The sequence below is a fragment of the Leopardus geoffroyi genome, chromosome C3 (assembly GCF_018350155.1).
Source record: "Leopardus geoffroyi isolate Oge1 chromosome C3, O.geoffroyi_Oge1_pat1.0, whole genome shotgun sequence".
In the NCBI taxonomy this organism is placed as follows: domain Eukaryota; kingdom Metazoa; phylum Chordata; class Mammalia; order Carnivora; family Felidae; genus Leopardus; species Leopardus geoffroyi.
The window spans coordinates 26,071,421-26,096,704 of record NC_059338.1 but is presented as its reverse complement, the minus strand read 5'-3'; the positions used below and the strand labels follow the sequence as shown (position 1 = coordinate 26,096,704).

General features: G+C 43.8%; 2 protein-coding genes across 3 annotated transcripts in view; both read right to left on the bottom strand.

Annotated features, from left to right (window-relative positions):
• Positions 1–1,406: 1,406 nt before the first annotated feature.
• TMEM81 (transmembrane protein 81) lies at positions 1,407–3,400 on the bottom strand. The gene has a single exon (XM_045456293.1). It carries the CDS (start codon positions 2,610–2,612, stop codon positions 1,767–1,769), a length of 846 nt encoding a protein of 281 aa, XP_045312249.1. The 5' UTR covers positions 2,613–3,400; the 3' UTR covers positions 1,407–1,766.
• Positions 3,401–4,425: 1,025 nt separating this feature from the next.
• Positions 4,426–25,284, bottom strand: part of RBBP5 (RB binding protein 5, histone lysine methyltransferase complex subunit) — a 36,332-nt gene continuing 15,473 nt past the window's right edge. The window contains exons 4-14 of one of the 2 annotated variants that reach the window (XM_045456290.1): positions 21,003–21,143; positions 20,049–20,211; positions 18,226–18,335; positions 17,073–17,192; positions 16,831–16,984; positions 16,663–16,734; positions 15,928–16,045; positions 14,980–15,049; positions 14,377–14,606; positions 13,116–13,307; positions 4,426–6,478 (exon numbers count right to left, since the gene is read on the bottom strand). In XM_045456290.1, the coding sequence (XP_045312246.1) occupies positions 6,450–6,478; positions 13,116–13,307; positions 14,377–14,606; positions 14,980–15,049; positions 15,928–16,045; positions 16,663–16,734; positions 16,831–16,984; positions 17,073–17,192; positions 18,226–18,335; positions 20,049–20,211; positions 21,003–21,143 (1,399 nt within the window). In that variant the 3' untranslated portion in view covers positions 4,426–6,449. The remainder of the gene's footprint in view (positions 6,479–13,115; positions 13,308–14,376; positions 14,607–14,979; positions 15,050–15,927; positions 16,046–16,662; positions 16,735–16,830; positions 16,985–17,072; positions 17,193–18,225; positions 18,336–20,048; positions 20,212–21,002; positions 21,144–25,284) is intronic. The other variant, XM_045456292.1, reaches the window with a different exon arrangement.

The following is a 25,284-nucleotide window of genomic DNA, read 5'->3' as shown; positions in this document are numbered from 1 at the left end:
CAGAGCCTGACGCGGGGCTCGAACTCCCGGACCGCGAGATCGTGACCTGGCTGAAGTCGGACGCTTAACCGACTGCGCCACCCAGGCGCCCCCAGCTAGACTTTTCAATAAGATCAACGTCATGCAAAACAGCAACAAAAAAACCCAGGAGGTCTGTTGTAAAACTAGACTTAAGAGAAACAACCAAAGGTAATATGTGGACCTTCATTCGATCCTGGATCAAACGTTAAAAGGCTATCAGATTTTAGAAGTTGGGCAAGACAGAGAAGTAACAACCATACGCAAGATTAGGGAATTGTTCACTTTCTTAGGCGTGAAGATGTTGCAGTTGTACAGAAGAATCTTTATTAGCAGATGCATACACGATCTAGGAGTAAAGGGTCACAATGTCTGTGCCTAGCTTCCAAGTGTTCAGTATAATCAGCATCTATTCAGAAAGATAGATGTAGCAAAACATTCACAGTTGGTGAATCTAAGCAGAGGATCTATGGGTTGTCATCAAACTTTTTTTTTCCACTTTTCTACGGCGTGGAAATTATTTTTTAACGTTTTTTTTTCTTTTAATTAACCTAAACCATGGGACTCAAACTCATGACCCCGAGACCAAGAGTCACACGCTCTACCGACGGAGCCAGCCAGGTGCCCCTGAAATTGTTTTTAATAGAATAATAATGAGCCATTAGTCGTAATTTTAACTGAGTTAGCATCCTCAGGGTTGGGGCTCAGGAATCTTATGTTTCAAAAGTTTATCCAGGTGATTCAGACACATAGCTAGAGAAGAGAACCACTAGTCCGAGTCTTCGTATCGGCTACCATGTCTGCAGCTAGAGAAAAGTGAGGAGAAGAAATGCTCTAATTCTCTCAGAATGAGCTCAGGTGGTGGCTGAGCCTCTTCCCTGACAATTCCATCAGCTAATTACCTCACACTGCCTCGATGGCCTCTGAGGGTCTTAGGATTTATTTCCTACGGAGGTAGGAAGGTCTTAGTCCCTCCTTGGACGGCCTTGGCTGCTGGAAGAAACCAATACACTTGACCTTTCCAGGAACACACACGTCAGGGCACTGCAAGAGCCAGAAGAACAGGAGCAGGAGGCAAGCCAAGGAACTTGTTCAGGGGAAACCTACCAGGTGAAGAGCCCAGCGTTTTACCAGGAGTCTTTAACACTGAACACAGAGGGTTCACTGGGGGTGTAGAGAAGGAGCAATGTATTGAGTGACTGTTAGATCCCCGGGTCAGATGCCATTACTAATCGCCTTGGCGTGGCCACACATGGGCATATGCCCTCCTCCAAAGCGATGTGCTCAATGTCTAAGAAATCGAAGAAAGAGGAGAGCTAGGTTGATTATGGGACAACTTACACATATGCAGGAGATTTTTACTAAAGAGCAGAGAAGGTCAGGTCTACACACAGCCACTGTGAATTATTTTTATTGAAGAGGAAAAAAAGGTTTCCACTAGACAAGCTATTAATATATCCTTTATGTGATTATACCACTCAGAGGAAGGGATGGAGGTAGAGAGGCCTCAAATTGTGAAAGATAATGACTGCGAGCTTGAAGACAGAATCTTCTTCCCGGGGACAGGGGAGGTGCCACGTGGGCAGGAAAGATCAGGAAGAGATCCATCTGGGACACGGAGAGGCAGAGCACTGCCCATCACGCTACCATGGTGTTGCCCCTGTCCCCGGGCCCCACTCACTTTTGGCAGTGGAAGCCCTCCCTCCTGGCTGAGCCACAATCACTCAGCCAGACAATCCTTTGAAGAGCTAGCTTGGCTTCCTAAACAGCCAGTCCAGGGTCCTGGGCAGCCAGTCCTTCAGGGCTTTTAAGGACTCAAGGCCAGCACTTCTATAGACCACCCTCAGCCCAAAGCCCAGAGCAATGGCCATCAATACACCACCAGCCACTCCACCGACAACTCCTATTCCCAAGGCTACAGCCACCTTCTTCTTCCACCGTGGGCGGTGAGGCTCGGACTGGTTGTCTAGATTCACTTCCAGGCCCTTATCAACTAACTTCTGATTCTCGGTGAGGGATTGATGGAAATTCAGGTTCACCAAGTCAGGGGGAAGGACCCGCAGCCCAAAATAGAGTCTCTTGACAGGTCTCAAGTTTTTTAACAGCTGCACATCACACCGGTATGTCCCAGAGTCGTACTCCTGAACAGAGGGAAACCTCACAAAGTAGGTACTGGCTCGGAAGGGTTTGAAGATCTCATCATCAGTAGAGATGATACCCCGGGCAAGTCTCCAGGTGAACCGGAATGCTTCCTGCCCAATCTCCAGGATGTCTGAACTCAGACAGCTGAGCTCAAATCCCTTCCCTTTGGGAATGGTGAAATGGAGCATTCCACAGATCCAGTTGGTCAGACATTCCAAGCGCTGAGATTTACACTCTCTTCTCACACCATCAGGGCCCACCTCGCAGACTGTCTCTTCCTTGTAGCCAAGGCCACAGGTGACAGTACAGGTTGTGGCATTGACAACCACCTTCCCCACGGCTTCTTGCAGCTTCTTAGGGATGGCCAGTGTTTTTGGCAAAGCCACCACCCAAGGCAGAGAGAAGGCTAACACCAGGCTCCCAAGGATGAGACCAGCAGCTGAAATCTTCATGTCTCGGTGGGCATCTCATCACCGTCAGCCAGCACCCCGCAGAGTTCCAAGTGAATCCTCTATGATATCACAGCTTACTTCCTTTGACACGAGATAGCGTTCAATGTCACAAGACAGGGCGCAGCACCCACTGTCGGCGAAACACTGCAACTCAATAAACACAAGTCCAGTCCTTGCGAAAGGGGCGAGGCCACGAGGCAGGAAAACAAGTCCCCACTTCGCTGCTTGACTTGCTCTTGTTAGTGACTATTTGACCAGTCTCCATTCTTCTCAGGCCCTTGTAATGAATTTCAATCCACCCTCTCGGGAAGAGACTTCAGGAGCTGAAGCGAATCTCCAAATGACGTCAAAGGCGTAGTGAAGCTACATTCTTCCTTACCCCTGCTCCTCCTCTCCAAGGTGTGGGATCCAAATTAACGAGCTTCAAAACCTCAGTTAAATCTGACCAAGTAAGAGATCAAATACCAAGTCAAAAAAAAAAAAAAATTATGTTGCATTAAGTTATTACTGATTTTAAAGTCTCCTAAACCTTCTGTAAAAAAAGGATTAAGAACTCTGGACTGGGATGCAGCTGACTGATCCTTCCTCAATTTCGATTTCTATTTGCTGCTTTGTAAATTAAGACCTCCTTGCCGACTTCAGGAAGGCCACCTTGGGCATCAAATGATAAAACTGTACACGAAAACACTTTGTAAAGTGCGAAACACTGTTCACATGTAAGAAATTTTAAATAGAAATGAGAATTCATGGGGACGCCCGGCTCAGTCAGTTAAGCTTCCAATTTTAGCTCAGGTCATGATCTCACAGTTCATGAGTTCAAGCCTCGTGTCGGGCTCTGTGCTGACAGCTCAGAGCCTGGAGCCTGCTTCAGATTCTGTGTCTCCCTCTCTCTCTGCCCCTCCCCTGCTTGTGCTCGGTCTCTCTCTCAAAAAAAAAAAAAAAAAAAAAAAAAAAAAAAACCAACATTAAAAAAAATAAAAAAGAAAAGAAAGAAATGAGAATTCATGAAGACAAGGACCAAGCCACCCTTTGAGAATCCAAATGTTTATCAGCAAGGGCAGGGGGAGGGGAGGGCGGAATATGCCCAGTATGGCTCCTCTCTCCCATTCTACCATGCTTCCTTTCCAAGGGCACTGAAGGTGTCTTCTAGGAAAGAAGACACCTAATCCTGCCTACTTCTTGGCCTACTCCCTTTACAGACCAGAGGAGCTCATCACTCACTCAGGTCAAGGTTGCTATGAAACAGCTATGATGTCAAAGACGGATTCTTAGTCACAGGACAGAAAAAATTAGCAGTAGACACTGCTAAAATTTGACAATGATTTGACAATGATTAAAATCAAAGACTTAAACTGACTTTATGGGTTTGAAAGCTATTTCAATGAGTTTTATTTAGTCTAGATTTTTTAAGTCTAGTAAAGAGGAATTCAATGGTATTTATGCTTTAAGAAAGATGCCTGGAAGGAGGGAATACCCTCGCATGCATTTCTGTAACATCCAGAATATCTCCCGGCACTGCGGCCTCTATCAAGCACTCACACACACTTACAGAGTTAAAAAATTTGGAGAGACCATTCCTAGACAATCTTTGCGATTTAATACCAACTCTCTTCTTCAACTGTTTGTTTATAATCTCGTCTAGAGGCCGAACTCCAGACTCCGCGACCACCGCCGTACCCCTCCCAGGTCTGCATCTCCACACAGAAAGATCGAACGTCAGCAACAGTAAACTGCATTTTTGGTCATACAAATCAAAGTGGCTGGTGAGTTTCGGAAGCGATCAGTGTCTACAAACAAACATCTACACCTGTTCTTTAATAAACATCCGCTTTTATTTACAAAGCATTAAAGCTTCAGCAAGAAGTACCCAAGGCTAAGTCTCATCTTGTACAAAACTATGGAACATTAAAAAACAAAATGGGGGGAGGGGGAGGAATGACAAAAGAGAAGAGAATATGCATATGTTGTACACACTGAGAAAATCAAACTGGATGGAAAGTTCCAGGAGCTGAAAGAAATTCCAAAGCATAAATAATTATTAGGAACGGCTGCCAGAGACAACCTGACAGAGCTGAAGCTGATTTTCTCAGCAGCCGGCTTAGGAGGTGGACACGGCATAAGCGTCCCAGTGCACGAGCAGAGGACAGACACCACGTTACTTCGTCCAGGAAGTGGGGCAGAGCCTTCCGTTGTCACACAGCTTGTGACGGTGCACAGCACACAGAGAAATGGAATGGAAACGAGGTCAACAAAACAAAACACGTGTCTAAAGAGCCACTCGCCAATCTCAACCACCGGTCTGATGTGAAATACAAAATGAAATTCACAAACATCTGAGGGGAAGAAAGTGGTGGCATCTAAAACTACAGACATTTTGCAACTGACTCAGGGGGAGCTCTTACTTCAACTACTGAATGTTCTGGTTCTAAAAGATGGAGTGGGAGAAAGAGGCTCTTCCTGATGTATGTCTACTTTGATTGCTCTCTTAAAATCCAAAAGATAATCAACTTGTCTGGCCGGCTACAGAAGCACCCAGCGGCCGGTGGAGCTCACAAGCAGCACAGTGCTGACACTCTCCTTTGAGAATACCACGGAGCTGGCCACCCAGGGTAAGCGCCTCCCGCCGGGCCGGCCAGCCCTCTCCACACCTGGTCTCTGGACTCTGGGTTTACAGAGAATTTCAAACACCTCATGGATGCGTCCATCCAATTTGCTACTTTTTATACAAAGAACAGCAAAAGCAAAAAGCAGAAAGTAAAAAATTTTCTTAAAAAGCTAAGCAACCTTTCACAGAAAGGAAGAGACTGACAACAGGTGGCAGGGAGAAGGAGCGGGAATACAAGAAGGGAGAAACGTAATGACCGATGGGAAGGACGGCTATCCATAGGCAATGATAAAAAAATTTTTTTTTCTCCTTGATCTTTGATTTGAACTATGTTGTCACTGCTGCTTTGATTTCGGACGGTCTGACTTTAGTCGTTTGCATAGATCCCCCACCCCAATAAAAACGCAGCTTGCTGAGAGACCCCTTGGTCTGTTCCCCTCTCCGGAAGCCAGTGCAGGCGAAGCAGTGTGAACTACGGATGATTCTTTGCTGCAGATGGATGAGACTAGCTATTTTCAAAAACCATGATTAATGAGAATGAACCACCACTGGAGGAAACCATGCAATGCCAGGAAAACAAAGAAAAGCCTTGACCCTCTTACAGGCCAGCTTCTTGAGCAAAATGGGGTATGTTAAGAAGAGGGGGCCTTTCTTATCTTTCTTCCCTTTCTGAAAACGAACTCTTTCAAGCACTTTCTTTTCTGCCCCTCCTCTGTACGCAAAATGGAAATAGAGGAGGTATCTGGCAAGAGAGGGAGTTTAAAAATGGAAGACAGAATATGCAACAGAAGTTTTTCTAGGACACCGGCTGCAAAACTTCAGATAAGAATAAGTCACTCGAGGACATGCATGGAGGATGAAAGGCTAACAGGAGACAGGAAATGTCAGGTCAAAATGATCCTGGGTACAACAGTTAGAGGAGCAACACTGGTCTCTTTTGTCCAGCAACAGAACTAAGCATTGAAGCCTGAATGAGTCAAAACTCCTGCTTGATATCTTCACGAATCCTCATTCCTGAGAGCCTATTTGGACTTCTGCTTGGAAGGGAAGGGCCGTATCCTCTTCTTCCATAATTCACTTCTTCATTCGAACATACGATTCGCTCCTTCCACCTCCTGGGTCGGAGGTAGAGGCCTTTGTGTTAAATTAAAGTCAATCTCAAATGACTGACCACAGTGTCCAGAGGCCACATGATGGCAAAGTGGGGGAAGAACGAAGAACTTCAAGGGTCTTCATAACAGTTCTGAGATTGCTCCCCCTGCTAAAGAGATTAGACACAAAAAGATTTCTTTTAGCATCAACTTCGCCCGGTAGCCCACAAGCACATAAGTACTGACGGATGCTGGATGATGGCTGACGCGCACACGTGGGCTAAGAATCCCCCCTTTAAGTGAAAACCGACTCCGAATCGCATTTACCCTTTACTGAAGCAACAAAAAATCCAAATCCCAAACCCCCACCCCAAGACTTTCCTCAGCACTGCCCCAAAGGGGAATAAAAGCAAAATGATCAGTAGTGTTCTACACATTTGCTAAGCTGCTAATAACCGTTTTCTAACCTGGTTAAGCAAATGCTTTACAATCCAAAAAGCGCAGTAAGTAGAGGAAAGGAAATTCTAGGGTGCTACACCTTTTAATCTTTCCTATATTAGACTAATCAGTCACTAAGTGGTTAACAAATGAGCAACAGACCGTTGTTCAAGCCCCCCTGTTCCTTGACTGACATTCTCATCACCTTAGAACCCAATATGGTGAAATGTGAATGAAACCTACTGTCGGCATTTCTATGCACCAACAACTGGTCAACAAATAAAATCCTGAATAGTAAAATCAAACGAACACTTCCCTGATTATTCCATAGAAGCTGTTCAACCTCTGAGGGACATCCTTAAATGGGCTGCTGTGAAATATTAACTAGGAAGTGTAAGAAGAGAACAAGGTGAAGAAAATCCTCCCAGATGTCATCTGGAATGGGGCGGGGGGGTGGGGGGGAGAGGACATGCCACTTGAAGGTATAAAATGGTTAAAAAACAATGTCCAAGTTATGAAAGAAAAGTACCCATTTATAAACTTTGCTTTTAACCTGATTTTTAAAGTAAAAGTTCAAGCACGGATGAAAACCGGCAATAAAAATATAGCCCCAACTGCCTCAGGACAGACGAGCAATTATGCGATATAAACTCTCCTGGATGCTACATTGTTAAAAATCGAATTGAAACTTTATACAGTTCAGGAGGATAAAAAGTTTATCTGGCACTTTTCAGATCTCTCAACGTAAAACGTAAAAACTTCTTGAATTGATTTTTTTTTAAAAAAATGCTTGCAGCAGAAGAACGTACTGCACAGGACTCAATACCATGCCTTTATCACATTAAGGCCAGCTTCACTGATTGTTCCCATAGGTACCCTGACCGATCTGCTTTTAGCCATTTAAAAACGAACACAGCATTAACATTTTAAGCCTTAATCACGACAGGAAAAACTGGTTTGATCATAAATCAATAGTATTAATAATGGGCACTCCAGATGACTAATGAGGTACATTACACTGATTATCTGAGGTCAGTTAATGTTTCTGGATCGTCCTCATTTATGTGGACAGACCAAAAAAAAAAAAAAAAAAACAGGGCGCCTGGGTGGCTCAGTCGGTTGAATGTCCGACTTCGGCTCAGGTCATGATCTCGCAGTCCGTGAGTTCGAGCCCCGTGTCGGGCTCTGTGCTGACAGCTCGGGGCCTGAAGCCTGCTTCAGATTCTGTGTCTCCCTCTCTCTCTCTCTCTCTCTCTGCCCCTCCCCTGCTCATGCGCGCGCGCGCTCACTATGTCAAAAATAAATAAAAACATTAAAAAAAATTAAAAAAAAAAAAAAAAAGCCACACACAAAGGCTTGTTGAGGTACCAGGTAACAACCCAAAACCACAGCAAGCAATAATACTATGAGCAAGATAAAATAGAGAAACAGTACAAGAGAAGAGCTCCAGGCTATTTAAAAATCTGCCCCAAGGATCTGTATTATTTTGCTGCAACATAAAGGAATCGCCAAGAACAGAAAATTCACAGAAACTGAGCTCAAGATGAACAGCTGTCACCGGTACCTCCCAGTGGCAGCCAAAGCCAAGGCAGTCTAAGAAAAACTGGATATTAACTTTCAAATGTTACCGTAGTCCGCTAATAAGATCACAAAGAGTAAGAAAGAATATCCAAGTAGCTATCTGATTTTAGCAGGAGTTCATATATCAGCCTTTGAAAGACTGATCATTTAAAAAAACAGAGAGAGAAGAGGTGGGATAGGGAGTCTGGGTGGCTCAGTTGGTTAAGCGTCTGACTCTTAACTTCGGCTCATGTCATGATCTCACGGTTCCGGAGATAGAGCCTCGTAGCAGGCTCTGCACTGACAGTGACGAGCCTGCTTGGGATTCTCCCTCTCTCTCAAAAATAAGTAAATAAACCTTAAAAGAGAGAGAGAGAGACGAAGTGGGAAAAAAAACCTCACCCCCTACCAAGCATTCAAAACAATCGGATTCAGGAGGTGGGAGGTGGCTCAGAGGTCTGGGACAGCGGTGTGGCCACACGCAGGGAAATCGACATGGTGCCCGTGTGCCCCCAGAAGCAGCGCCTATGCTCGCTTTGGCCTTCGCCACCCCCACGAGACCCAGGTACATACCAACTTCTTCATGCCCACCATTACAAGAGGCCTTTAGACCATGTGTGCGACGTGCCACAACTCTGTCACACTTGGCTACTGATTCTGTTTACTGCCGAGAAGCCCTAGTTCTTGGGCAGTCTTTGAGCAGTCACACAGCAACAAGGACCCTGGTGGTTCTGCTCAATCTCAAGTTTCTGTTCTGAGGGCTGTACTCTGGAGAGAATCTAATAAGGTAATTTAGGGGAATCACAGAGATGGCGTCGACGATGTGGATCTGGCCTTTCCAAAAAGTCCAAAGCTCACTCAGGGCTACCATCGCTAAGTAAGCTTCGCTGACGGGTCCTCATTCATCACGGAAGGCATGTCTTCACGGATGTGGGTCCACTGAAGCTATTTAACACCAATGAGCTGTTTGACAGGGAAGAATTTTCTGTAGGCCCAAGTTCGAGATGGCCAGATCATTCCTATACAGGTCTATGTGTCTTCTAATCTTCCCTCAAAATGCATAATCTCCTGTTGCAACACACAACAGGCTATCAGCTTTATCAGGGCCAGTTAGGGCTTATCGAATAGCTTCATCAGTAACTGGTCAACTGCACATTTTAACAAACGGTGGCCATTTATCTACCTTGAGCAGCAACACAGCCTGCACCTGTAATCCTTTCAAACAATTTGGCTCTGATGCAAAAGTAGGGCACTGGGGGAGAGGGGAGATCCGCAAAGCTTGGCTCTGCAAATACAATCCTCCCACTGAATTGATTTTTGAAGATGCTTCAACCTCAGGCATCTGGATCAGGTTTCGTATCTTAGTATCTCCTGAAAATCTACAATGACCACACATCGCTTTTTATGGAACATCTCTGAGGCGCGGAAGAACACAAAACTCGAATGCCAAAGAGGTTTTACCTCAGAATCCCACACAAAAGATCCAACAGGCTGTCCTGAAACTCAAGAGGCCTAATGGAGCTGTCCCCATTCTCCCCCAGTGCGAAGCCTCCATAAAGACCCAAACCACACCGCAGCCAGTCCGTGAATTTGGGTGCAGCCTTCTGAGGAAGTCTTGGGAGCAAACCACAATGGCTGCCTTTGAGGTTTTCTAAATCCTGCTCCTCAGCATTCTCTGGTTTCATCTGGCCATTGCGGTTTGGGAGATTTCCATTCAGGAAAAAGTCAAGGAACGGGGCCAGAGAAGAAAGGTGAAAACGGGAGGAAGGAAGTGTAGTTTACGCGGGGAAGTGTGAGCTGCACAGTCATGAGAGGCTGGTGCAGTGTTTGCATCATCTGAGCAGTTGTTCTGTCTGCGTGATGTCAAAAGACCTATCATCCCCCTGGCGTGGAAGTCCCCTCTAGTCCTTCTAAAGGATAAAGCTGTAATGGGGCACCTGGGTGGCTCAGACAGTTGAGCGTCCGACTCGGGCTCAGGTCATGATCTCGAGGTTCACGAGTTCGAGCCCCACATCGGGCTCGGTGCTGACAGCTCGGAGCCTGGAGCCCGCTTCGGATTCTGTGTCTCCCTCTCTCTCTGCCCCTCCCCCGTTCACGCTCTTGTCTCTCTCTCAAAAATAAATAAACATAAAAAAAAAATTTTAAGGATGAAGCTGTTAGAACAGCCGCCTCTATTTAAGGCTGATCAACTCGAGCACCTACTAAAAATAATGTAGAAAATAAAAGTCCGGTTTACAGCCCCCCGCTATTCCGAGATACAAGTTCTAGCCTTTAATGAGGTCACTACCTTATTTAACCTTGTCAGCACAGTGAGTAGGAATTAACTTCTAATAGGCTCTAGATAATGGTATCCATTCTTGCCAGGAGCTTCGAAACACTAACTTCTACTACTGAGGCATGTATTACACACATACTTGAAAATGTCATTGCAAACTGTATTCAGTATTTTGAGAAGTTTTGAGAATTTTAGGAAATAAAAATGGCTGAGCAAACTTTTCGACATTTGATTTTGACTCTCGTTTAGACATTTTTCTTTTTTTTTTTTTTAAAGTTTTTTTTTCAACGTTTATTTATTTTTGGGACAGAGAGAGACAGAGCATGAACGGGGGAGGGGCAGACAGAGAGGGAGACACAGAATCCGAAACAGGCTCCAGGCTCTGAGCGGTCAGCCCAGAGCCCGACGCGGGGCTCAAACTCACGGACCGCGAGATCGTGACCTGGCTGAAGTCGGACGCCCAACCGACTGCGCCACCCAGGCGCCCCTCGTTTAGACATTTTTCAAGTATATCTGAGAAACGACACTGCTATTGTACTCTATGCTGTAAAATCTAACAGTGGTTCACAGGGTCTGTGACAGAAACCCAACTGAAGAAAGGCCAGGGATATTTACCTAACTGCTAGTGATCAGATCAACTATAATTAAAAGTGGAAATCACTGAGTTATAGAAAGGGAAACGTGAATTTTCAAAAACTTTTAAGTGGTTTATTTGCCATACACTGACTATTAAAAAGCGAATGATTAATTACTGGCAGGTTTTGAAGAAGCTAGGAGACTATGTCCTAGAGTATTTCAATTAACTCCGTATGTCTGGCCACATTTTACATCAGCCTCAAGCATTTCAGCTCGTTAGGCCAGAGAAATCTATTTAAAGGTAAACCGTGTTTTTCTGTAGTGGCCACAGCTTGTACAAGAACTAGGCTATAGAAGGATCGTTTGTATTTACATGAATCAATTACTGGCCTGCAATCTTTGTTGGCAATGGCCATGAAACTCGTCCCGGCTATTTTAAAACACATACAGAGAGAGCCTTCAGTGGACTGAATGTAGAGGTGGTAACTGATCCCCAGTGAACAACATAAATAGCGCTGTTGGGGAAACAATGCTGCTGTCACTGCCACGCGTTGGCTGTGAAAACAGAACATCTAAATCTAGCGCGTGAGGCGGAATACTCAAAGTGAGTAATTGAGTCTGCTTCAGCTTCTCTATGGAAGAGAACTCATGTTCATCACGATCAACTGACTGAAGGTGTACCTCAAACAAGGAACTCTGTTCCACGTTGTAGTAGCGTGTCACGCCAGCACAGCTGGGGTCACACGCTGGAGTTAAAATTTTAAAGCCAGAGGATGGGGCAGGTGCCTGACGCACCAGACAGTTAAGCGGCTGACTTTGGCTCAGGTCATGATCTCACGGTTTGTGAGTTCGAGCCCCGCGTCGGGCTCTGTGCGGACAGCTCGGAGCCTGGAGCCCGCTTCGGATTCTGTGTCTCCCTCTCCCTCTGCCTCTCCCCCACTCACACTCTGTCTCTGTCTCTCAAAAAATGAATAAACGTTAAAAAACAATTTTTTTTTTAATTTTTAAGCCTGAGGAATAAAATCTGAATACAACCACTGACACTTTATCAGCCCTGCCTCTGAGTCTCCTGACCTAGCCACAGGGAATCTAGAGCACTGCCCGCACTAAGGCGATGCTCATACATACGTTTTCCAAAACCCAGTCATGTCTGAATAGAAATGGATTCTAATTTGATTACTATTTTCCAAACAAGAGACCATTTGGCCTGCATTCACAAGTATTTGACAGGACATTAAGATTGTTCTCCATCCCCCCAAAAATTTCCTCCCTCAAGCAAAGTGAGAAAACTCAGTATAAGTTTCAAAGGCTTAGGAGTTAAGAAGCTACACAGATATGGTTGCGGTCTTTTGTGGTAATCTCATCCTATTTGGAAAACCATCTCACCTTCTTCCTCAACGTGACGGGACTACTGACAGCTTTGTCACTGCTTCTGGACTACGGAGAGAGAGAGAACCCCCACCTCTGGGATGTGAACAGTTTAAAGAAAGACAAAACGCTACAAACAGCTAGGGCTTCATAAAGCAAGCTTTATACACTTCTGGTTATCTGTCTGGCTCTTTCATTTCAGGCAAAACAAAACAAAAACCTGGAAGCAAACACAGGCAAAGAAATGAATTAAACCAGGGGTTCTTACCCTTTCGGGGCTCACGGATTCCTACAGGAATCTGATGAAAGCTATGGGCATCTTTCCCACAAAAATATTCACACGATGTTTTGCATATAATATCAGGGGTATATAGATCCCCTGAAACCTATTTACAGACCCAAGGTTAAGAGCCACTGAATTAAGCCAAATCTGGTTTTGCCTGCCCTTGGCAGCAGCCTGAAACTCAGAGAATGTCTGCCACTGGGAAAAGGAGAGAAGGAGGGAAAGAACGCCGCAGTTAAACGGAGTCAGGGGCTGTACAAAGCAAGGCCACGAAGCAAGCCAGACAGCGCTCCCAGTGTGTCCTTACCTGTCAACGGCTGGCTGAGCTCCGCCTGCACTTTACCCTTCGCTGATCCTTCCAGAGGTAAACCTCTGTCCCCTTTGTAGAGTTTCGGTTTAAATGGAGAATCTTTCTCTTTACCTTTTGATCCTTTAGGCCGGCCTGCTTGCTTCTTCTTGGATTTGCCATCCCCCTTCACACCCAGTAGTGGATGGACTTCTGTAAAAGGACAGAGAGGCACGGAAAGGGATCCACACGCCGCCCATCCCAGCACCCCAACCAGACACGCGCCGCACGCTGTGACTACCCGGGAGCAAAGAGTGTTGCTCTCGGGTCCCAGATCCATTAATACAAGGAGGAAAGTTTGCTCTGATTCTAAAACTACAGACGAGTGTGGCCGCTAAATGGGAAATAGTTGCCTGACCAAAGAGCACAGATGGCCTGTATGGTTCATCCCATGGCAGCTCTACACCAGCAAGGTAGCTGAAAAACACACTGACGACATATCGCATGCGCCAGGCCAGGGATGCACATGGGCACACTGGCATGTGACAGAAGGGGAACTGGACTTTGGAACCAGACAGACTAGGGCAACGATACTGACTACGCCACTGCCCGAGACCTTGGGCAAGCCCCTTGACCTCTCAAAGCCTAAAGTTTCTCCTTTGTAAAGCAGAAACAGTGAAACAACTTGCAGAGTTGATGCACAACTCAGCAGTGATCAACAAACACCACACTGCCTGGAGCAAGCAGGCATACTCCACACTAGGGAGACGCACGGCTGCACAAGTCACTAGTGTGTGCTTAGCTAGAAGAGAACGGATGGCATTCGGGAGTAAACACACGCACGCACCGTCCAACCTATCCCCCGTCCTATCCCAAGAGGCGATGATAAAGGCTTCCGGAGTCCGACTGCAAAGGTAGGCAGGAAGAATGCAAAGATTATCCAGGCCTGACTAGTACTTTACCACCTAGTGACACCACTCCACAGGGAAAAAGAAGAATGCTGTAATGAAGCACTCTGAGCCAGATGTCAGGAGATGGAAAGCTGTCACTTAGGCCAAGTACTAGAAGGCATAATTTCTCTGATTTAAAAGAGAAGCAAAAGAAGATGAAATCATTACCAAGCTGGAAGGCGCGATTAAAAAGAAAAAGAAAGGAAAGAAAAGAGAAAGACTCATGGGAAATTTCCTTCAAGGTAAAATCCCTCAAATAGGAAATGACCAGACTGTGCTAGAGAGGAAACAGTGATGTCTGTTCGGCAACAGGGGCAAGACGCAGCTCTTACCATCATTGGGTACTCCTTGAAGTTCTATATTGGTTGTTTTGGGTTTCTTCTTAGGTGGCTGGGACCCATCTGCTGAAGACTGCCTCTTCTTCTCTGAACTAGCCCCTTCATCCATCAGGGAGGTTTGGACCGCATCCGGTGGGGGGCCATAAGGATTTTCTTCCGGATCTTCTACCTCAGGGGCAATGGGTAAATATAATAGAGCCTTTGAATCTTCCAGCTCTTCATCACTATTTGGAACAGGATCAGCCAAGGGATTGGAAAAAAGAGGAGACAGTTGCTTAAACCATGAACCCTTCCTCTAGGGCAGAATCACCTACATTAACCATAAGCAACAGGTATGGATCTAGAACTTTAAGAAAGCCAAGATGAGTTAAGGGAAATCTGACTATACCGATAATAAAATCAGTCGTAAAAATAAACAGCATAAATGAATTATTTCAGTTTTTCTTAAGATTCTCTATCAGGGGAACAGGGACGGGATTTCTTGTACACCAAAGACATTATCATTTTGAACTAATGAACGAAGGCTGACAGAACAGCCAGGAGGAGGGGGAGCAGGAGCAGCAGCACCCTGAGGTCTCACGTGCAGAGGTGGCTCACCTGCTACAGAAGGCAGCAATAGGGTCCACACTGGTGACATCCACTTCCTCATCCTCTGCAGCATCAGCCCCTGCAGGAGAAAAACACAGTGGAGGTATGAGAAGAAGTATAAAACTGCTTTTTACTTGCAGCCTAATGATATCCATACACTAAAATTCCAGAGAAACAAAAAAGGAAAACCAAATAGTTCAGTATACTTAATCATTCAACAAACATATGCTGGGGCGCCTGGGTGGCTCGGTCGGTTAAGCGTCCGACTTTGGCTCAGGTCATGATCTCATGGTCCGTGAGTTCGAGCCCCGCGTCGGGCTCTGTGCTGACAGCTCAGAGCCTGGAGCCTGTTTCAGATTCTGTGTCTCCCTCTCTCTCTGCCCCTCCCCTGTTCATGCTCTGTCTGTCTCAAAAATAAATAAACGTTAAAAAAAAATTAAAATAAATAAATAAATAAATAAATAAACATACATATGCTGAATTTCCACCCCCATGCCGAGCACTGCTAGGTGCTGCATGTAAATCCTCATTTAACCATGTGCAATTAATCAGGAAACACACACAGAAATGGTAGGAGTGCTGTGGAACCCTAGGAAAAATGAAAAATGCCCATGGAAGCCCTCTGTCCGTGCCGACCACCGAAAGACTCTTGAAACACTGTCAAAACTGTGTGAGCTTGGGGCGCCTGGGTGGCTCAGTCGGTTGGGCATCCGACTTCGGCTCAGGTCATGATCTCACAGTCCGTGAGTTCAAGCCCTGCGTCGGGCTCTGCGTTGACAGCTCAGAGCCTGGAGCCTGCTCTGGATTCTGTCTCCCTCTCTCTCTGCCCCTCCCCTGCTCATGCTCTGTCTCTCTCTGTCTCAAAAATAAATAAAAACATTAAAAAAAATTAAAAAAACAAAAAACAAAAAACTGCGTCAGCTTAAAGAAAAAGAGACTGCAGTCAAGAAATCTTACCCGTCTGCTCAGGCTCACTCTTATCTTCATCTTCAATATCAAACTCTGATTCCCTTTCCTCATATTCTACATTTTCATCCAACTCCTTGAAGTCTGGGGCAAATGCACTCCAATTTTCCTACGCCACAGACAAAATACACTACTTAACCACATGAGACAGCAGCAGTCTACGAGCTACACGTTACTGATATAAGTGAAAGATCGGAGAATGTAAGAGACGCAGAACTCGGAGATCAAACCTGGCAGATAATAAAAATCAGGTATCTGTAAGGTTTTATTATCTTAAGGTATTTCGATCTTAAACATTCTCTTATTAACCAGAGTTCTTCCATAAGAACCGTCATCTTTAATCTTCTTAGGATGAAATGATCAGGTAAAACGTTAACATTTTCTTAGGGGTATGCGAATTACAAAGTAAAGGTATTCAAAATAAAACCGGGAAGTAAAACAGAAACTAACTGAGCTGTAAGTAAGAAGAGCAAAAGAGAACTCTCTCTCAGGTGAGTAACAGAAAAATACAACAGGCTTTCTCCCTGAAAACAGAGCTAGTAAATCAGCTTTGGGCTAAATCTCTCCCACCAAAATAAAGCAAAACTGCATCTATATTTAATTAAGTTACAAGAAGCACATGCAAAAGAAATTAAACAGGTCATTTTTAGCTTACTAACTGTAAGGTTCTCGGATATAAAGAAAGGGTGTCTAGCTTCAAAGCAATTAAACCAGAAAAAGACTTACTACTTGATTTTGTGCCCAGATAGATACCACTCCACTTGAAATGGATGCTATGATGGGTCGAACAGGATGCCACTAAATTTAAGGAAGGAAAGAAAAATCGGCTCTAAGAATGGATCCGAGATGACGTGTTGCACGTCAGTGACGACAGCAACCTCTCCTTTTACTCACAGCTACGTCCAAGAGGAGCTCTCCTCTCGTGCCATGGAGAATCTTCACCAGGTTGCCAATGCTCTTCTCCCAGATATACAAGGCGTGCTGCCGGGCTGAACCGGCCACTATGTATTCTCCATCCCCAGAGAAACAACATTTCTTCCACGGGGTTCTGAAGGACAAAGAAAGTACCCAAGGAGAACCAGAAGCTGAGCCCAGGTCATGAACTATCCCGTGGTCTCCCAGGTTGTGAGACGTACCTATTTACCAAGTCCTGTAATTTCTGCATAGGCTCGGGCTCTCCATCTCTTCCGCAAGTTAAGATTTCTCTGCCATCATAAACCCGGATTATCCGATCTGCTGTATTAATTAAAAAGCAACTAGAGAAAGGATAAAAATATCAACACCGAAGGTCAGAAATCTGCTTCTGTTAACATTTTCCGTTACTACCCATTACTTAGAACAGTACCATAAGACAACTAATAAACTGAGAAGAGACTCAGTGATAGGCTAGAGTACTTATGTAATTTACCTATCACCTTCCAAACCAAAATATAATTTGAAGTGAAAATATGTTGTATACTCTGCGTGTATCCCTGAACCCTATATGCACCAACTAATCTTCAGTGTTTGACTGAAATCCAAGACCTCTAAACTGAAACCAGCTTACTGAATTCACCAACTGATAGATGTATGTGAATACTTCATTTTCGTCGCCTGTTTTGTACATAACGTATTCTTCCTAATGAGTTAATAAACTAAATCTGTCATCTTAAAATGTTCAAATTTTTACTATAGTGACGCTGGAAATCTAACATAGAAGTTATCTCACTACCTTCTTACAGATTTCACCAACCTTTTCTTAATTCAAGAGAATACTGAACATCAATGTCTTCAAAGTACACACGAATGGTCCTACACAAAACAGGAGGACTGTCATCCCTCTTCCTCACACTCACAACCTGATTCTTGTCGTTTCTGTGACCTACCTACTTCTAGCCGGGTAACCAAACTTACCAGAAAAACACCTGACATTAAAAAGGTAAACAGACTTTATGTAAACAGAATGTATGTTCAATTACTATGTGAATTCTGTGACATCAATTCTGATTATAAGAAGAGCTGACTTTGCCCAGTGCTTACCATGTGCCAGACACTGTAGGTCTAAGCACATACCACCCAGATATCTTTTCTGTAAAAGGAGTGCCCGACAACCTCCAGAGAAAGAAGAAGTGACTGCTGGTTCAATGCGGAACATTTTATGGACTTAAGAACCAGATACTGACAGTTTGATTACTTTTTAAGTAAACTTTCTTAAAAATGTACGCATAATATACACAAAAACTGTGAATCTCAATGTATGTTTGCATTCTACTCACTTTTAAAACTGTCCCTAAAAAGACAAGGTCTCACCTCCCCTTCCGGGCAAACTCTATTGACTTAATAGCCGTGGTATTGCTTGTTCCAGTTGTTACTCTGAAGGAAGCAACAAGATCCTGAGAATCTGTTTTTAGGACCAAAATCTAAAGTTGAAAGGGAAAAAAGAAAGTTAAGTATTCTGGAAACTTCGAGTAATTAGAGCTGGCTTCCATTTCTAAAGCTGGGTAGAAATATAAACATTTCTGTTCTCATGTATTCAACCTGATTAACGGGTACCGCCTTTTAATTCTTCAAATAAAGGACCGTGTCTTAACCTTTTCTTAAAATAGAATGTTTAGTGTTATTCACAATAGTCAAAAGGTGGAAGCAACCAAAGTATTCCATCAACACACGAGTGGGAACACAAGAGGTGGTGCATATATACGATGGAACCGTATTCAGCCACAAGAAGGAGGGGAATTCTGGCCTGCGCTGTGCACGAAGGAATCGTCAGGCCATCAGGCTAAGTGATATAACTTCAGGCCATCAGGTTAAGTGATATAAGCCAGGCACAAAAAGACAAATACCGTATGAGTCCACTTACAGGAGGTACCTAGCGTGGCCAAATCTAGAGGGACAGAAAGTAGGGTGATGGCTGCCAGGGGCTGGAGAAGGAGCAAGGAACAGAAGTCCTTGGTAAACAAGTGGCGTTTCAGTTCTGCAAGATGAAAAAGGCTCTGGAGATACATGGTGGTGATCGGTACACAGTAGCGTGAATGTCCTTAATATCACTCAACTGTACACTTAAGAATGGTTAAGATGATAAGTTTTACGTTGTAATTTATGTTGTGTGTAGTTTACCACAGTTTCCAAAAATGGCCACGTTCTAAGACAGTCATGAAATTATACTAGCCTGTATGCCCCAATATCAATCTCCCTCTCGCGCTCTCTCTCTCTCTCTCTCACACACACACACACACTGCCTAGGGGCACTTGGGTGGCTCAGTCAGTTAAGCGTCCAGCTCTTGACTTCAGCTCAGGTCATGATCTCATGGTTCATGAGTCTGAGCCCCGCAACGGGCTCTGTGCTGACAGTGTGGAGCCTGCTTGAGATTCTCTCTCTCTTCCTCTCTCTGCCTCTCCCGTGCTCGCTCTCTCTCTCAAAAATAAACAAACATTAAAAAAAAAAAAAAATCAAGTTTCCTAATGGAACTACAAACTCTAAGCTTTTATTTTATTTTATTTTTTTAAATTTTTTTTTAACGTTTATTTATTTTTGAGACAGAGAGAGACAGAGCATGAACGGGGGAGGGTCAGAGAGAGGGAGACACAGAATCTGAAACAGGCTCCAGGCTCTGAGCTGTCAGCACAGAGCCCGACGCGGGGCTCGAACTCACGGACCGCAAGATCATGACCTGAGCCGAAGTCGGCCGCTTAACCGACTGAGCCACCCAGGCGCCCCAACAAACTCTAAGCTTTTAAAAGGGACCTGAAAGCCCAGCTAAACCTGACTTCTACTCCACAAAACCATACATTAAGCTGGCCTGAATTATACAAGATTTACAGAACCAGGCATTAAAACGTTTTCAACAGATGTGTTCTACTTTATGCTATGACTTTTAACTTTTATAATTGAGTAACAGCCCCTCATTACTAGCATCCAGCAAAAGGCCCTTCCACCCCTTCCTAAGGCTGAATTAATCCCTCACCACGCTAAATCAAAAGAACAGAAATTATTATGAAGGCATGAGAGGAAAACAGGCTACATTTGCCATCAGCAGGAGACATGCGTAGTCCAGGGATAAAAGAAACGTCAACGGAAGCAAAGCAAGTAAATATGAACGACTGATGCTTATTTCACTAACTTCCAGGCTTACCTTTCCTTTTGCATTTCCTGTATAGATATACTCCCCTCGCCTATCAAAAGATGCAACCACGTTCAAATCGGAGTCATCGTCTACCGGCAGAACAACATGCTTGGAATCTGAAAGGGTCAACATGACAGGAGCAGATTTCATGGGACACACGAGAACCTTGTTCCTGTTTAAAAATATGAATAGTACATTGGCTGTTGCTTTGGTATCAGAAGGCTAATTCTCTTGCCCTTTTCCCTGATGCCTGTCACTCCCTTCATCAACTGTCCCAGCCCAAGCAAATTTAAAACGCGGAAAGGCCTAAAATCTAAGTGTCTAATAACAGGGAAACAAAAACAACTGAGTACAGCAACAGGATGTAATCATTAAAATTAAATATGAAGTGGTAGCAAACTAGTAGAAATACGTATGCAACAAAGTAACTAACAAACTAAAACCATGTAAAAATACATATTTACGTATATCTCATACGCATGCCTTGTGAGCTATAAAGCACGATATAACAAGCTTTATACTTAAAGAGACCCTGACTAATAGAGAACCCAGAAAAATGAAAACAGTTATGTCTGGGTAATGGAATGGTGGGTAACTCTTTTTCTTAAATGTAGTTGGAATACTGAACTATTTCCGTCAAAAGAAATTCAAATAATTAGCAGGGGTAGGGAGGGACGGGAGGCGTGGAAAGCTCCAGGTCAAGGACCCGTTATTATACTTATTCCTAACCTCTGCCTGCTTCCAACGTCTTAATATTGGCCAGTTTTTAATTATATAGCACTCACTCTCCTTAAAATCTATTCAGGAGAGCCAACCTAGACAGAAACATTATTTTATGTAGAAGGTTTGAAGAGATGTGTACTTTTGCCTCCTAAAACCTTAAACTGAAATTGTCATGAGCCTGGAGCTAGTCCATACAGAATCAGACCCTGCCCCAGGAAAGAACAGCGCAGATTAACATACTGATCTCGTGGATGGTACTGGACTTTTAAGATGGGTGAAGGGAACCGAAACCTCTGGTCACAGTCGCCTGAAAGGACATCCCACTGTGACACTATGTTATCAGTAGAAGCACTCACGAGCTTATGACCATCTCGACTCCAGCTGGAGGGGGAAAAAAAAAAGAATTTAGCACATATTCTAAGTTAAAGTACACTGTAGCGCTCTCATGGATAAAAATGCAGAGTCACACACACCACCCTGGCTGCCGGGGTCAAAAATATTTCCTTTTTTAACATGCACTCAAATCCACAACAAGCTTTCCCAACTAAGCAATAAATAAGAACGTCTATATGACATCTTTATATGTAGTAACAAAAGCTCTTCATAGCTCAAGATAACACTACAAGTGGCTCCAGGAAATAAAAGACTCAAATATTTTACAAGAGTCTACAATTTGCTAGCCCTTAAGTGTTGACATAACTTTTTCCCCCCTTGGGGGAAGGCAGGGAGTATCTGAGCTTTCTGAGGTTGTCTCAGAAACAGCACCACCACAGTGTAAACAAAACAGTAAAAATAAGTATCTGTTATTTAAAATAACTAAAAAAGGAATCCTGCTAAGTAGAGCTAAACACCCTGGACAATACATATAAAACAAACAAAAAGACTCTGAAAGGCAGAGAAAGAGAAAAGACAGACTGGCTAGAGATTACAAGATATGAGGAATGCCACAACAGAAAGTTCCCTGGATTTTATTTTGCCTTATATATCCCAGACCAAGTGATGGAGAAGCCAATACCCAGTAACACCAATGGAATCACACAAATAAAGCCTCAAGAAGAGCGTGCTTTCATGAGCCAAAGGACCAGGAAAGGACAGCCCAGGGAGACAGAAAAGTTTTAGGCAATAATTATCCCGGCAATCACCATTCGAGAAACTGCAGCCTCACCTCCATCCCAGTCAACGAGGTCTAAATAGAATCTAGACCTCCACTCTTGCCTGGGTATAGCAAGGCACCCTTCCCCACTAACTGTGTTGGTGTGAGATAAAGCTCAGTGGGCCGCCAGATTTCCACACCCACCAGCCTGTAATGAGGATTCCCACTGCAGTGTAAGTGGAGGCCACATGGGGAACAGGAGGAACAAGACACTCCTATGCTTCCCAGCCAGGATGGAATCAGCCTAGGAGGCCAGTGGAGAGGCTGAACTTCCAACCCCACCCAGCATAATGATGCCAGATGAGAAGCCTGGACTTCTAACCCATCTGGCAGTTAACAAGATGGCACCCTCTCTTCTCTGCTGGTATAGTGTCAGAGGCGGCCAGCTAAAACACAAGATTTAAATAACCTCTACAATCTCAAAACACAATACCCAAAATGTTCAAGTTTCAAATGAAAATCACTATCGACCCAAGAACAAAAAACAGCTCAACTTGAATGACAAAAGACAATCGACAGATGCTAACACAGAGTAGACGCACATGTTAGAATTATCTGACAAGAATTTTAATAGTCATCATAAATATGTTGTAACAAGCCATTATGAAAATGCTTAAAACAAACAAACAAAAAAAAACCCAGAATGTCTCAGCAAAGAAATAAAAGATATAGAGAAGAAGAGCTGAAATGGGAAGTTTATTTTTTTTTTTATTTAAAAAAATTGTTTGTTTTTGAGAGAGAGCGAGCGCGCACCCGTGTACACACACACACATGCACACAAGTAGGGGAGGGGCAGAGAGAGGAGGACAGAGGATACAAAGTGGGCTCTGTACTGACAGCAGCCAGCTCGATGTGGGGCTTGTACTCATGAACCATGAGCTCATGACCTTGACCAAAGTCGGACACTCAACTGACTGAGCCACACAGGTGCCTCTGAAATGGGAATTTTAGAAGCAAAACACACAACTAAAATAAAAAACCCAATAGATGGGTTCATCAGCCAATGGAGAAAAAAGAGGAAAGAATCCATTAACTGAAAGACAGAATAATAATTAGCCAATCTGAACTGGGGAAAATAGAGACTAAAAAATGAACAGAGCTTCAGGGATTTGTGGAACTACAATAAAAGATCTACTATCCACACCATCAGAGTCCTAAAAGAAGAGAAGAAAGAAGGGGGCTTCAAAGTATTAAAGAAATAATGGCTAGGGCGCTTGGGTGGCTCAGTCGATTAAACATCTGACTTCGGCTCAGGTCATGATCTCACAGTTCGTGAATTTGAGCCCCACATCAGGTTCTGTGCTGACAGCTCAGAGCCTGAAGCCTGCTTCGGATTCTGCGTCTCCCTCTCTCTCTGTCCCTCCCCTGCTCTCACTCTGTCTCTCTCAAAAAAATGAATAAATGTTAAAAAAAAATAAAAAAAAAAAAAAAAAAAAAGAAAGAAATAATGGCTGACATTTTCTCAAATTTGGCAGGAGATATAAAACCTACAGATTCAAGAAGCTGAGCAAACAAACATCAAACAAGGTGAGCTCAAAGAAATCAACTCCAAGACAAAGAGACAAACTTCTGAAACCTAAAGACAAAGAAAAAACAATCCTGAAAGCAGCAAGAGAGAAATGACATTTTACCTATGGGAACAATTCACATGACAGAAGATTTCTCATCAGAAACCCTGGAAAAAAGTAGAAGGAACACATTTTCCAAGTGCTGGAAGAAAAATACTGCCAACCCAGATTCTATTACCAGCAAAAATATCCCTCAGGAACAAAGAGGGAATCAAAACATTTGTCACCAGAAGATCTACCCTAAAAGGAGGATTCAAGGAAGTTCTCTAAATGGAAAGGAAATGGTAAAAGAAGGAATCTTCAATCATGAGGGAAAAAGAACAATGAAGAGAGTAAAAATATAGGTTTATAACATCCATTTTTTTCTCTTTAGCTTTGATATTTGCGGCAAAAACTGTAACACTGTCTTATGTGGGTCTCAAAGCATACAGAGGAAATATTTACAACAATTATACATGAAAGAGGGTAAACAGAGGTAAGGTTTTGACACTTCACTTGAACTGGGAAGATGTCAACAGCCAGTGGATGGTGATAAATCAGGCGTACACAACATAATACCTGGTATCCACTCAGGTTACACAAATATCCTGCAGCAGTTCCCACTTTTTTATTTTTTAATAAAGTTTATCCATTCATTTTTGAGAGAGAAAGAGGAGAGCAAGAGCAGGGGAGCAGCGGAGAGAGACAGAGAATCACAAGCAGGCTCCACACTGTCAGCACAGATTCCAATGAGGGGCTTGAACTCATAAACCATAAGATCGTGACCTGAGCCAAAGTCAGACGCTTAACCAACTGAGCCACCCAGGCACCCCTACAGCGGTTCCCTCTTTTCCATGGCAGATACAAAGACCCTGCAATGGATGCCTGAAACCATTAATAGTATTGAATGCCACGTATACTGTGCTTTCCTATACATACACACCCACGATACAGTCTGATTTATAAATTATGCACAGTAAGAGATTAACAATAACTAATAATAAAATAGAACCATCTTAACAATATACTGTAATGGAAAGTACGTGAATGTGGTCTCTCCCTCTTGAAATCTCTTAATGTACTCTACCCACTCTTCTTGTGATGATCTGAGATGATAAAACACCTGTGTGAAGGCAGGAAGTGAAAACGATGTAGGCGCTGTGATGTAGCATTAGGCTGCTACTGCCCTTCTGACAGTATGTCAGGAAGAATCATCTGCTTCCTAACTGCGGTTGACCACAGGTAACTGAAACCACGTAAAGGGAAACCACAGGTAAGGGGGACTACTGCAGATAAAGTGGAATTCTAAAAAATGTTCAAGAAACCCACAGGAAGGTGGCGGCGGGGGGAACAGATGAAAAACAGAAGGGACATACATACGTACATATATAAATAAATAAAATTTAAAAAACAAAAAAGAAATAAAAACAGAAGGGACAAAGAAACCCCAAACCAGTATTTATCCAAATTTTGCAAAGAAGAGACGCTGCTACCGAGGAACTTAGCAGGCAATATACCTCTGTGGTTAAGAACGCAGGTTCAACAGTCAGACTTAACCTGAAGCCTACACATTACACATTCTCGCTGTGTGATCTTAGTCAAGTTCTACGCCCTCTCAGCTTCAATTTCCTCGCCTATAACATGGGAGCAATATTATCTACCTGGCAGAAGACTGTTGACAGAATTAAGATCAGTATATATACAGTTCTTAGCTCAATGACTAGCATATGACGAGTGCTCAAAAACCATTAACAATTATTTGTGTCAGAGACAAGATGGATGTATTCCCAGACCTGGGACTGAAGGGGACAGGGAAGGCTGG